The sequence below is a fragment of the Rhinatrema bivittatum genome, chromosome 14 (assembly GCF_901001135.1).
Source record: "Rhinatrema bivittatum chromosome 14, aRhiBiv1.1, whole genome shotgun sequence".
NCBI lineage: Eukaryota > Metazoa > Chordata > Amphibia > Gymnophiona > Rhinatrematidae > Rhinatrema > Rhinatrema bivittatum.
In genome coordinates, this window is record NC_042628.1 from 11,399,210 (window position 1) to 11,413,643 (window position 14,434).

The following is a 14,434-nucleotide window of genomic DNA, read 5'->3' on the forward strand; positions in this document are numbered from 1 at the left end:
TTTTTATATATACGTTTTACTTTATTTGCATCTTGAAATCCAAGAAAGATTCAGTCACAATCTGAATGGAGGAGGATAGAGCCCACTGTAGTGCCGGTTCAGCACACTAAAATGTACACTTTTAAAATTTGTTGCTCTGTTCATTTCCCACACAAACCAGTCACCTGTCCATTCACTTGGAAAGTAGAAAAAGCCCTTCGCAAACAGAATCACTGGGCCAGGATGCACAGCTCCAGAAGGTGAATTCATGGTGCAGCGGCGCTAGGTGCAAGAAAGAACCAGCAATTGAATCAATGTCCCTACAGCACCTCACCAAGAGTCTGAGAAGCACCTACCAGTGTTGTTTGGAGGGGAAAAGCACGAACAAGTGAATAAAAATGTAAAAGCAGTGCTCTTTAACTATTCCCCACAGCAGTGAGGTTAAAAAGGCACTAGGATAACTTCAAAAGAGAGACACTTTGGGGCATTCACTGTCCAAAGAGTGGGCAAGGGGGGAGAGTGGAAGGGAACAGGTGGCGTGTAGGTTCTGGGCAAAGGAACTTCTTTTCAATACAAGGTATGATGGTGCTGCAAGGAAAAAAAAAGAAGACCTTTATTCTCATGCTAGAAAAGCCTAATTAACACAAAACAAAAAGGTAAATAATGCACACAAGGCTCGTCTCCCTTATAATCTTTAAGAACGATGCAAAACTGGGGATGGCTAAGTTTTTTTTTTAATGTAATTCCCAAAATGCACCACATATTTCTAACCTGTAGCAGATGATCATGGTTAGTACCTTTAATAATGTGCCATGCACATCCCACATTTAAGTAGAACATAATGAATGTAGCCCTTACTTTGAGGGAATATGAAGTGATATTAGAGGTAATGAAAGAGGGGGTCCTGTGCAAGCAACATTTACAGCCCCTGGGGGAAGTAAGGGAGTCAGTTATTTGTGCAATGGTGACACCTAGTAGCCAGATTCAGACCCCCAGGATTGTAGCACCCAGTCATTGACTGTCTATACAGAGAATGGACTAAAGTAGGTTATGAACAGATATAAAAAGGGGAAGATCCCTGGTTAGTTCCTGTCACCAAATCCCAGCCCTGAGTCATACTGAGCTGGAACTCCAAACGAGCAGGAGGAACCTGCTGGGTTAAAAAAAAAGTCTTGAAAATAATGAATTAGTAAGGGACAAGATACTGCTAATCATTTATTCATGTAGGGTTCTCACAACACACTCAAACCTGATATTACAATCTGCCGCAATGAGATGATCATCATCATTTCCCTGGAAGAATAAGAATGGAAAAATTGCTTTCCTGATAATTTTGTTTTCCTTAGGGTAGACAGAAGAACTCAGGACCAACGGGGTTATGCTCCCCTGCCCAGCAGATGAAAACAGAGTCAGATTTCAAAGCTGATATCACCTTCAATATTCTCTTCAAAAGCCACTGTGGACATACTATTGAAAAAACTTGACTTAAAATATGATTAAAAACGGATAACCATAACTCTACTCAACCAATCATAAACACTGAACCCCAGTAAGAATATAGATGCCCTCATCTAGGGACTGGATGACGGCTAATCCGTACTCTCTTGGAAGCAATATCCACTCCATAGGCAAATCCTTGGCACTGTTTTTGGGCAGCCGTGAGCGGAATGCTAAGTCCATCTGTCTACACTAAGGAAAAGGAAATTATCAGGTAAGTAATTTCTCCATTTCCTAGCGTGTAGCCAGATGGACTCAGGTCCAATGGGATGTACTCCCGATCAGGGAAGGAGGCTGCCCACGATCCAGTTAACAGCACCCGTGCAAAGGCTGAATCCTCTTGGGTCTGTATATCCAGATGATAGAGCCTGGAGAAGGTGTGCAAGGAGGACCACGTCGCTGCTTGGCAGATACAGGCAAGAGACAGCAGTCTAGCTTCTGCCCATGAGACTGCCTGAGTCCTAGTGGAATGAAGTCCTAGGGGGAATGAAGAAAAGTGGATCTATATACAGACAACCACCAACAAGGACTGAATTATACAGGCTGGGTAAACAAATAAGCAACAAGAAGCAATCTGTAAGGTCATTGCTACTGTATCAAAGGCCTGTTTAAGGATGGACCCCATCCATTTATTTATTGTGCGCATCCTTTAAGGCTGCTCCTCCCTCCACTAGGATAGCTGTTCGCTTACAGACGATACAGACCAGTGCATCCACTAAGATTGGAACACATTTTGCATATTTGTTTGCTATTGTATATTTAAATTTGCTACTGTGTATTTAAGTTTGCTTTTTCCTTCATGCCTGATGCTCTCCTTCTCCGTGCATCTTCCTCCTGCACCTCCCAGTTACTCATTACCCTGTTTTTTGTAACTGCTCTTTTCCTACTTCGTTCTCCCCTGTTACATGTAAACCGGCATGATGTCTCTGATGATGGTCAGTCAAGAAAAAACATTAAATAAATAAAATAAAGTGAGGAAGCAGACTGGGCCTTTATGAAGGCTTGAAGGCCCTGGAAAAATGCCACTCAAGAGAAGGCAGCCAAGTCCATGCCTAGCGCAGGAGGTACTGGGGTAGGTGCCGCTGAATTTACCTCTCCCATGGATGACCTAGTCCCGGGGGTACTCGGATCCGGGGTACTTCCAGTTAAAGCTGTGGCTGACCCATCTTCTGAATGGGAGGAGCTGGGCTTAGCAAAGTCCGGGAGGCTAATTCTCCCTGGGCTTCCTCACAGTGCTGACATAAGTTGGAATCCAGGTCAGACTGTGCAGCCCTAATATAACAAGCAGCAAAGTGAAGGCGCTTATGTTTCTTGGCTGCCGGAGCTATTGGCGGCGGTAACTTTGTGTTCTGTTGACTCGCGCTTAATTTTATGTGCACAGATTTCGGGTGCCCAGGCAGGACGCGGCGAGGCACACGCACAGCCCGTGCGCCCAGCTTTACCTGTATTCTGCGCTTAGAATGTTGTGCGATTATGTACACGTGCGACATTATGCGCACTTCTACATTTTATGGAGGGCGATACGACACGCACAAAGACGCATGCAAGATGGCGCTGCCACGGCCTACCACAAGATGTGCCGACCAAGCCTAAAGCGGGGCCTAGCCCACCCCGCTCGAAATCCCACTTCCCCCAATGGGATTGGGAACGATGCTGGTGTAGGGCACAACAAACAAGCAGACCAGAGGAAGTCTTACCAACACCCCTCCAAATGTCTCTGAATCGGGAAGTAAATCCTTTCTTTTTTTTTTTTTTTAAAACTTACCTGGGCTTAGCGCTTACCTGCTGAATACACAGAGACAGTCTCCGGCTGCGGGGGAGAGGGCTTTGGCAGTCACTGCTGCACTTGGCTTCCTGCAGCCGCTGCCTATCAGCTGCTTAAGCAGCAAAGTTCACGCTGGAAACTGGCAACCGGACCAAGGCGCACATCTGAGGGATCTCGGAAATCGCCTCAAGACCGGGGCTCAATTTTTTTCTCCAATTTAAATGTAGAAATTCTCCTTCCAAAAAGTACAGCAATCCCCATAGGGAGAGGTATGTCCATCATTTGCTGGAGACGGAGAAATACTGAAGGGCTGAGGTCACTGCGGGGGTGTATCTAGGGTGAAGTCAGCTTTGAAATCTGACTCAGTCTCCATCTGCTTGCAGGGGAGCATAACCCTGTTGGTCCCAAGTCCATCTGGCTACATGCTAGGAAATTATGTTTTTTTCCTTTGGTCAGTGCATGGGATTGTGCAGGTTTTCAAAAACTGCTACTACAGAAAACATGTACTCTTTCAGTAGCAAGCTAACTTCAGAGCCAGACAATTCACAACTACTTAGACGACAATCGTACAATCTTTACTCTGTAGCTAACAAAAGCACAGGCTGCTATAACAGCCAACACTAATAATGACAGGGACCAGGAAAAGAGCTCTCTACTCTAGTTAGGAAAGCAACTCTCACCACCACGTCAGTGAACTACTCCTGATCTCCAAGGGGAATAATTTCTTCGCCGACAAAAAACTCAATTGTCTCTTCCTCCCAGTCATCCACATTGCTGTCCAGCTCATCTGTATCCACACCTGCAAGAGAAAACAGTCTGAGTGGAGAGGAACAGAAATTGCTTCTTTAAGGTAAGGCCCCAGGCTGCACCTTGCACCTGGTTCTGCCATACGTACTCATATAAAAATATACAAATAAATAAAAGGGTTACCTCCCCTCAGTTCCAGACGCTCAGCTTTCTGCTCCTGATAGAGTTTCTGAGCCATCTCACGGTATTTTCTGAACTCCTCCATCATGTTGCGTCTCCTTTCCACTAGTTCCTAACACAGAGAATCAAAGGGCTCGCGTTAAACAGGAACGATAACTGCCTCTGCAAGGCATCTTTCTGGGACGCACTCCAAAAGCCAACTATCTGGGGAAATGAATGTGGTGTGAAGCGGTGAGCTAATTTGTTTCTGCAACGGGGTGGCCATAAATTCTCTGAAATATATTGGTTACATTTCACCTTCAAACAAAAATGACAGACAAATCAATTTTTGCGGTTACCACTGGGTTGACAAATAGGTTTTTGCTTGCTTGTTCTACATTAGGAATGGATGTATTTATCGCTAGCGAAATGCCCATATTTATAGGCAGAAATAAGCAAAGCACAGACATTTAGCAATGAAAGCCAGAAATGGGGATGTACAGAGATGAAGCAGTGCATCATTATTTGCAGCATTTTTCTTGTTTACTTAGCTTGTGACAATCTCAGAATATAATTTATAAATAAAATTACTGCCCTATATAGTCTGAAATTGTCACAAGCTAGGTAGACAAGGAAACTATGCCCTGTGTTAACTACTGCATGCTGCAACTAGTATTTATATTTTTTTCCTCCTAAGATTTCACTTTTTTTTTTTTTTTTTTAAATTTCAATGATTTTTTTCATTATTAACCAATGGCTTATTTTACAGCTGTAACTTACATGGGGCATGCAGAGCCCTGCATCGGCTTGCTTACATAGACTGTGAAGTAGCTATGGAAGCAATAACTCAAGGCTCTGTGCATGCATGCATGCTTCCCCATTCCCGATAGCACCCTCACCAGCTTTAGAAATTCTACCAGAATTCCTGCTTCTCCTTTTATTAGCCATGTGTGTTCTCACTATCTAATCTTACCTTAGACGCCTTAGATTGACTCAGACGATCCTTCTGCTCAAAGATCTTGGAATACTTCTTTAGATCTTTCTTAATTTGCTGTAAAAAACAAACCACAAAACCCACAAATAATTTGTCTCACTCAGAGTAAGAAATCTCTTCCTCCTTTCCCCAGTGTTAGCATTGTTCAAAAGCATTAGGAGCAGCAGCGGGGATACTTCACCTTTATTTCATCTTGGCTAAGTAATGTCTGGGGCCTTGGCCTCCACAGCAGCTGACAAAAACGGTCTTTATTGTTCTTCTGGAGAAGACGACCCTGGAAGGTCCACAGCCAGTAAGCATTGTCCACCTGGGAAACAAGGGGTTAGGAAAGTCTTTAGTTCACGTCACTCTTGTCCTGGTTTGTCTCCTGAAATTTTTTTCCAGACTCTCAGCTGAGGGAGAGAGCCAATGCTATCACCACAGGAGGTCAAAATGGCTTGTTCAATCCTGGCCTTTAGTTTTCATCTGCTGTTGGCCCATGCTTGTGTTTCTGTCATTTTTCCATCCATGAGATGCTCTGCACCTTGGGCAGCCGCACCTCTAGTTACAGCCATGAGGCCACTGGCCAGTAGTGCAGGACACTGATGAGACTGCAGCTCTCAAACAAAATTGCACTGCCATTTAGTGTTAGCTTGAGCAAATCACTTAACCTGTGCTTAGCCCCTAACAGCTCCTATAGGCCATGCCCACCTCCAAGAGGGCCACTGCACTGCCTCAGTCCCCGACCACTGGTCATGTTCCTTCTGCACCCAGCACAAACAGGCTCTCTGCATCAAACTTCCGCACACCGCGGCATGAAGACTCGAAACCAAAACCTCAAACAATCTTTTGAGCAGGATCTCTAGTTTCCGATCTTGGACATCCTTTAGAGCTGCTGCTCCGGCTAACGGAATGGTTGTCGTCTTAGTGACCGCTGTCACGGCTGCATTCACCTTGGGAATTCTCCAGGACTAGCTCTCATCACCTTAAGGCCTGCCTCGGGAGACTTCCACTCCCGATCTGCCAGCTTCTTTACTGTCTTAGGCAACGGAAAGGCCTTAGGGGGGTCTCCTTAATCCAACTAGGACCAGATTCACCCCTTCATTATCAGAGTCCTCCTGGGTGACTTTAATCCCCATCTCCTCTATCACCTGAGGAATCAACGGACCCAGTTCCTCCTTGCGGAACTGGCGGAGCATTCATGGGTCATCGAGCTCCATGATTGGAACCGCACCCGGATCCTGCATTGGATCCCGTACGACAGCAGGGTCCGGGATCCACCGACCCCCTTGTAACTGATCCGGATCATCTGTTCCTTCTGATGACTCTTCCTCCCCGTGGGACGCCTTTGTCCCAGCTTGCTCAGGATCCCTCCTGACTCCACAGGTCTCCTAGCCTTCTTGACTGGCTGGAGCTTCCTGAGATAGGGTCTTTTGGACCCCAAGTTCTTCCTGGCTAGATAAGCCTTATGAAGGAGCAGCACAAATTCCATAGAGCACACCTCTGGATCAGAGGAGGAAGAATCCTAAGCTGTAACATCTATAGCCTCTGCCTGTCTCCCACTACCAGCAGGGTCCTTTTCCACTGGAAACAGGGAGGAAGAGGAGTCCTGAGGCCCTGAAATGATACACAGTTTCAGCATGCGCTGGCTCCCCCAGCACCCCCCCTGGGGCCTTCAGAGCCGGCCCAGATGCCTTCACATTCTTGCTGCCCCCTGGGGGCCCGGCTGTCTCTCCCCCCCCACCCCCCCGAGGCACAGTCGTGGCAAAATGAGGCCGAATCGACGCAAGCTCACCTCAAACTGCAGCTGCAACAAAGTTTGCCACTCTGCATGGGAGTCAGCTTGCTGGGGCGGTTGGGCCTGCATATGCGGTCAGACCTAAAAATAAACCCTGACGTGCGACTGCTCCTGCCGCTGTCTGGTGCTGAAATCGACCAGCACCCGTCCCCGACAAAGGCAGGCAAATTCGGCCCGCTCCCTCCCGGCAGGAAACCAACACTTATCCACTCCTCAGCCCTGCTTACATTTGCTACCACTGCTTCACTACTCTTTTTTTTTTTAATTAAAGAAACAGGGCCAAAAGAAAAGGGGAAAGAACTACTTCCCTGCTTCTGGAGGCCACACGCTGAGGAGTGAAGGGCCCAGAGGAGGAGAGGGAACCAGGTCCCCTGGCTATCTAACCCCCCCTGGCCAAGGAGGGCTGAGTCCAGAAAAAGGTCACCAACCTCCCCCGCTCACCCTGCTCCACCTGAGGGATGGCCCTCAAAGGAACCTAACACCTAGAGCAGTGATGGCGAACTCCAGTCCTCGAGTGCCACAAACAGGCCAGGTTTTCAGGATATCCACAATGAATATACATGAGATAGAATAGAGGCAGTGCATGCAAATCTCTCTCATGTATATTCATTGTGGATATCCTGAAAATCTGGCCTGTTTGTGGCTCTCGAGGACTGGAGTTTGCCATCACTGACCTAGGGGATCTGAATCCTCTTCTTACTCTAATCCTATACTTATATATATATATTTTTTTTTTTTTCAACTCCAGACTGCAGGTTTGCACCTCTGCCATCTGCTGGAGACAGACTGCAGGTGGCATGCTTGGTTAAGTAGCAGTGCCTCAAAGCCCACTTGTCTGAACTGATCCGGGGTACGAACAGGAAATGTAAATCATCCAGTCAGTGAAAAATATATTGAAAACAGACACCACAAACACTCACAAATTGGCACCTTCATTTATTAGTCTTAAAACTACTCCAGATGTCTCTCCCAGCTGTCTCAAAAAAATCATACTGCTTGCTAGGAAGTAGCATCATGAACTTGAATACCTTGTGGCTCCACCAGGACACAGATGTGACAACATAACGGCCTGTGGGGTCCCACTCTACATCCGAAGCTGTATAATGCTCAGCAATGTTCATTATGGTGCAGTCAGATGTATCAACAAATGCCAAGGCACCGTTCATACTGTAAGGAAAAGGAAAAATGAAAAGCAGCTCTTTTGCAGGGCAGTATGTTATGTTCATACTCCAGAATTTACACATAGCTCATGTTTAATCAAGCACTGAAACCATGGTGTAAAGAGATTGCTATAGTTACACTGGGGGTTTACATATATTATGGATGTCATTTTTTTTACATTTATATTCCACCTTTCTTGACTGGTCAGCCACTTCAAACTGGATTATATTCAGATTCTTGTAAGTATTTCCCTGTCCCCAAAGACTCCCAATATAAGTCTGCACCTGAGGCAACAAAGAGTGAAATGACTTGCCCAAGGTCACAAAGAAACGTCAGTGCCAAGACTCCTATCCGGAGAATAAGTCATCGTGTAAGTGTGAATATAGTATAGTATAGCGGTATGCATAGTGCTAATATCGATCTTACTATTGGTTTAGTACTTGTCAGACCTAGCCTGCTGCCAAGAGAGCAAGGTGATCATTTTGGGGAGGTCAGGAGGGACTTAGTGGGAGATCAGCTGGGTGGCATGTGCCTGTATGAGAGCGGGAGGCAGTGTTTTTGTGTGTGAAAAAGAAGAAAATAAATTCTATGAAACGTGAAAACATTTGCCCGTGTAGTTCAGAATTCTCCCATTTTTGCCACGGAATCTACCTCTGAGCTGTAGCAGAAAACTCCGGGGCTGTGCCTTAGACCTAACTCCCTCCCGCCAAGATACTTAGCAATTTCAAAGTCTGTAATCCAGTAGAAGCATTCAGAGCTGGCCCTAGGATCTTTAACAGAAATCCCCACTAGGAATAGCCTAGTGGTTAGAGCAGCAGACTGTAAACCAGGTTTCAAACCCCCCCCTGCCACTCCTTGTGACCATGGGCAAGTCACTCTAGCCTCCGTAGCTTCAGGTACACATTTAGATTGTAAACCTCTCTGGGGACAGAGAAATTACCACAGTACTTGAAAGTAATTTGCTTTGAAGTGCCAAAATGTGGAATATAAACAAACAAAAAAAAAAAACCCATCAAAAATTATTTCCATCATCTCATCCCAATAATCCCTACAGCCAAGGGACACGGCCACCGGATATGAAAACAACGATCCCATGCTAAGGAAACACTGATCCCAATTTCCCTCCTCCAATATCGCATCAGAGATCCTTTCCCAGGCTAAAATTTGTTTCCGTTTCTCAACCAAATCTCTTAGGGTGTTTTAACTGTGAAGATGTTCCTGTCTGGGGCTGACTCTATACTGGTGGCTGCCTAATAAAAGTGCAACTGTACCAGAGTCTCATGCCCCTTGTCTATATTGCAGGCAATGTTTATCCACAACAATATAAGCTCATCCCACTGTAGCATCGCTCTCAAGGGCAATCTGACTTATTAGCTTATATTCTGCATTTCCAAAAAAAGAATTTTGCACAAAGCAGAATACAACTTATGACAGTGTTTCCAGTTCTCCCAAAATACAGAAGCCAATATTGAAATCCCTGTCATAATCTGTACGTCAGAAACTCTACAAACCACAACATGAATGGCAAGGCTTACCAGCAAACTATAGTAAACTAGTGCTAGGCTCCAACTGATACCCACCTCCTCAGACCGGCTAGCACTAAAAACTGTCCTTGGGGGCTCCAGAAGATTGTGTTGGCCTGTTGCTTATCAAACATTTCTGAAAGAAAGAGAAAAAAACCCCACAATACTAAAAAACAAGACAAGCGTTACTGTGAAAACTCAAAACCGCAAGATAGTATCTGCTAGTAAATTTACCAGTCTCACCGGCAGGAGCAGACACTCCCACACAGAAAAATGAGATATTTCAAAGACATATTCTAGTGAATGAATGGTTGGTTGAGATTTCTCATTGGGCAACTACAGCCTGCCGTCCACTAAAAGCAAAATATACTGAGATTTATGGTAGCAAGAAGCAAACGGTTTTAATCTGACAAACTCCGCTAATTCTCTTTTTTCCATTTGCAAACAATTTCTTACACTGGGGCTTGTCAACTCCAATCCTCAAAAGCCACAAATAGATTTGATCTGGTTTTCAGGATATCTGCAATAAATATGCATGAAACAGATTTGCACACAGTGGAAGCAATGCATGCAAATTCATTGTGGTTATCTTGAAAACCAGGCCCAATTGTGACTCCTGAGGACCAGAGTTGGCCATCCCTGGGGCCTAGTTATTTCTGTCCAAACTGCTACGAATATATCCCAGTTGCCAGTCACGAAATGTGACCACTTTTAAGATATCACTTTGTTTCCAACACAGATGAAAAAAACTGTCCCTTTTGTACTGCTCCATATTGGATAGATGAGCATACAAGATCCTGTACTTAACTTAGACCCAGTAAGCACTCTCTTTTTCATATCTAATCACAAAGCTATTGCCTGAACATCTGGCTTTCTTGGTCCCCTGCGTAGCCTGGCAGGCAGACCTTGCTATATAGGCACCTGCATTTCAGCTAGGCTTTCTAGTTACAACTGTACTTGCAGCCTCCAAAAAGGCCCATCTGCTAGTTTAATTCTATAATCTTATCCTATGTCTTGTGCTATTATCGATCTGAAATGCTTTTGTTCATTTTCTCCTTAAATAAATAATGCCCACAAAATTCCTACAGTCAGCTGATATTGGTATTTTTAATTCCCCCTTTACCAACATATCTTCTCTGTTTCAGATCAAAATCTAAGTGTTCTTCTGAAATAGTGCAATCCAATATATAGAACGTGGTTGAGTCAAACTGACTTATTTAGCATCTAATGGACACATTTTCAGACGCTGCCACAATTTTGAAAGAATCAAAAACTGCATAAGCACTACAAAAATCACGGGTAGTGTTTACCCCATGGGCAGAATTCTGCCTTCTGAATCCGTGCCTCAGCATTCTTAGCTTTCTCTCATAAATGCACTCCTTGATAAAAGCTCACGTTAGAGCTCTGTTCGAGCTTGCCCACTATACCCAGATTGTTACCAGTCACAGACTTTTCAAAGGCTCAAGAGCCTTGCCCTCATCCCTCTTAAAAAAATGTCTCATGCCCCTCATGCATATTTATTCTGGATATCCTGAAAACCAGACCCATTAGTGGCTCTAGAGGAATGGAGCTGGTCACAATTATATCAGCTTAAGTTTTAAATCTGCTTGTCCATCTTAAATTCTCTGCTTTTTCAAAAAATATAACTTAAATATGTTCCGTACTTTTCTGCACTGTACACACAAACTGCACTTACTGATGAGTTCAATCTTGCCGTTATTTTTCACATGGTAGAAAGAGACTGATATTCGAGGCACCTCGCCATGCAGTACTGCAAACTTGCTTCCATTGGGCTCCCATGCAAAGGCTATGATGCCATCTGGAGCAGGCAGAAAGGGGTTAAGTCACATACAAGGCTGCCATCCACACAGAACAATGGCAGCCTGGTGTCCCAAGCTCCAGTAAAAAGTATTAACTCTATGAAGATAGCAAATTTCTATTTTGCATTTTTACCCTTGAAGCTAATTTGCAGAAAATCCAACACATCATTACACAGCAACTGTGGCATTTAAACACTATAAAATAAATACCCTCCTTTTCACGCTACCATGATGAGACCAGTGATTCACTGATAAATCTTTTGTAGGACAATGTACTAAAATGTGTTAATGTATGTTAACAGTGCTTTTAACGTGTGCAAGCTGTTAAAGGAAAATTGGTTCTTACCTGCAATTTTCATTCCTGTAGTACCACAGATCAGCCCAGACTCCTGGGTTTTGCCTTCCTTCCAGAACGTACCACCTCTTAACCCGGTGTGCTACCTGCATCTCTTCAGTATTAATCAGTACCCAAGCATAAAACACTAACAAAACATTCAACTAATTAACTCTACTATATCCCCCGCAATGAGCAAAGGACAAGGAAATCGCTAGTAAATGTATAACCCTTTGGAGAAGGTCTAATAAGAAACCTGTGCTATGCTTCAGAATTAAATCAGAACTTTTAAAGTAGATAGATCAAGTGGACTCTCTAAAAACTCCTCTACACTATCGGTCGGGACTCTGGACTGATCTGTGGTACTACAGGAACGAAAATTAGCAGGTAAGAACCAATTTTCCTTTCCCTGTACATACTCAGATCAGTCCAGCCTCCTGGGATGTACCGAAGCTTCCCTAACTGGGGCGAGACTGCGAGAGTCCCGCTCAAAGAACACTTTCACCAAAATTGCTGACATCCGGGGCCTGGACGTCCAATTGGTAGTGTCTGGCAAAAGTATGTAACAACTAAGTAGCCGCCCTGCAAATCTCTTGTGGCGAAACCAGCTGGCACCCTGCCCTGGAAGCTGCTTGCGAATGGGTATAGAATGAGCCCTTAACCCCTCCGGGATGGGTTGACCCTGACAGATATATATGGAACCAATAACCTCCTTCAACCAATGTGCTATCGTGGCCTTTGATGCCTTTTGACCCTTTTTTCTACTACTCCATAGCACAAAAAGGTGTTCTGATAATCTGAAACAGTTAGTGACCTCCAGATAATGCAACAATGCTCTTCTGATATCCAATCGACAATTCTTTTGCAAGAGGCGTACCCATCTCTAGATTTGTAAAAGCCGGAAGCTCAAGTGACTGACAAGTGGAACACAAACTACCTTTGGCAGAAAAGATGGAACCATTCTCAGACCCGCAGAATCCGAAATATGCATAAAGGGTTCTCTACATGACAGGGCTTGAAGTTCAGACCCCTTCTGGCTGAACAAATCGCCACCAAGAAAACCACCTTCAGAGTCAGGTCGTTTATGGTGACTCTCTTCAGAGGCTCAAATGGTGTTTCACACAGGCCCTTGAGGACCAAGTTAAGGCTCGAGGAAGGACACACCTTACAAAGGGGGTGGGGCACAAATTCTTTGATCCGCGGAGAAAACGCACCACATCCGGATGCACAGCCAAGTTGTTCTATGAACCTTGCCCCACAAGCAGCCAAAGGCAGATAACCTGCACTCTCCGGGAACCAAAGGACAAATCTTTCTCTAGGCCTTTATGTAAAAAGGTCAAAATCTGCACCACTGTAGTTCGCAGAGGATCAACTCCCTGATCTATACACCAAGACTCGAAGACTCTACAAACCCGGACATATGCCAAGGAAGTCGAGGTCTTGTGTGCTCGCAGCAGAATAGAAATAACATCCTCCAGATATCTTTTCTTCCTCAATTGCCTCCTCTCAAAAGCCAAGCCGCTAGACAAAAGCAATCTGCTTGATTTGAAAATATATGGCCCTGCTATAGAAGATTTGGTAGATTGCCCAGCCTCCACTGCTAGATTGACCAGATCCGCAAACCAAGTCCTTCATGGCCACTCTGTAGCCATGAGAATCACTTTTCCTGGGTGGACTTCTAGCTTCCTTAGAACCTTGCCCACCAGAGGCCATTAAGGAAACACATAGATCAGAATGTCGGGTGGCCAAGGCAGCACCAGGGCATCGACCCCTTCTGCTCCGTACTCTCTTCTGCGACTGAAGAAATGCGGTGCCTTGGCATTCCTATGCCCCACCTGCGAGAAATGAGTGTCATCGCTTCCTCCAACAGCTCCCATTCCCCTGGATCTAATTGCTGTCGGCTGAGAAAATCCGCCTGCACACTGTCGGACCCAGCTATGTGCTACGCCACTATCAAGGCCAAATGCTGCTCCACCCAGGACATTAGCATCTCCGTTTCCAGAGCAACCGCCTGACTCTTGGTACCTCCCTGGTAGTTGATGTAGGCCACCGTCATCACACTGACAGAACTCTGCCTGCTCGGTTCTGCAACAAGGGATGAACTCCTCCAGAGCCAGTAGCACCGCCCTCATCTCTAGGCGACTGACGAACCAGGTCGCATCCTCCACCGACCATTGGTCCTGCACTGACTGGGACTGACACACAGCCCCCTCAACCAATAAGATAGGTGTCAGTAGTTACTACCATCCATTGAGGCACCTCGAGGTCCACCCCGCGGCAAAAATGGTCTTGACCAAGCCACCACAAAAGACTGGGCCTGGCAAACTCTGTAAAGCAGTAGCGGAAGGTAAAACTGCTCTGAAATCAGATCCCACCGGGATAGCAAGGCTTTCTGTAGTGGTCTCATGAGCAAACATCCATGGGACCAGCTCCAAGGTCGAGGCCATGGAACAGAAGACCTGCAAGTAATCCCAGTCCTTGGGTACCCAGGTCTCCAACAGGTTCCGAACTTGTGCTTGTAGCTTGAGTATCCGCTCCTCTGTGAGGAGACCTTGCCCACACGGGTATCAAAATGCACACCCAAGAACTCCAGAGCCTGTGAAGGAGAAAGGTGGCTCTTTGCCAGGTTCACAATCCAACCCAAGGATCTCAAGCAGTGCAAGACCACCTGTCTACAA

General features: G+C 45.4%; 1 protein-coding gene across 1 annotated transcript in view; it reads right to left on the reverse strand.

The window, feature by feature from the left end:
- Positions 1–14,434, reverse strand: part of EIF3B (eukaryotic translation initiation factor 3 subunit B) — a 36,456-nt gene continuing 22,022 nt past the window's right edge. The window contains exons 12-19 of the mRNA XM_029576587.1: positions 11,299–11,421; positions 9,660–9,738; positions 7,947–8,085; positions 5,323–5,448; positions 5,121–5,198; positions 4,172–4,280; positions 3,922–4,040; positions 1–567 (exon numbers count right to left, since the gene is read on the reverse strand). Coding sequence (XP_029432447.1) covers positions 3,937–4,040; positions 4,172–4,280; positions 5,121–5,198; positions 5,323–5,448; positions 7,947–8,085; positions 9,660–9,738; positions 11,299–11,421 — 758 coding nt within the window. The 3' untranslated portion in view covers positions 1–567; positions 3,922–3,936. The remainder of the gene's footprint in view (positions 568–3,921; positions 4,041–4,171; positions 4,281–5,120; positions 5,199–5,322; positions 5,449–7,946; positions 8,086–9,659; positions 9,739–11,298; positions 11,422–14,434) is intronic.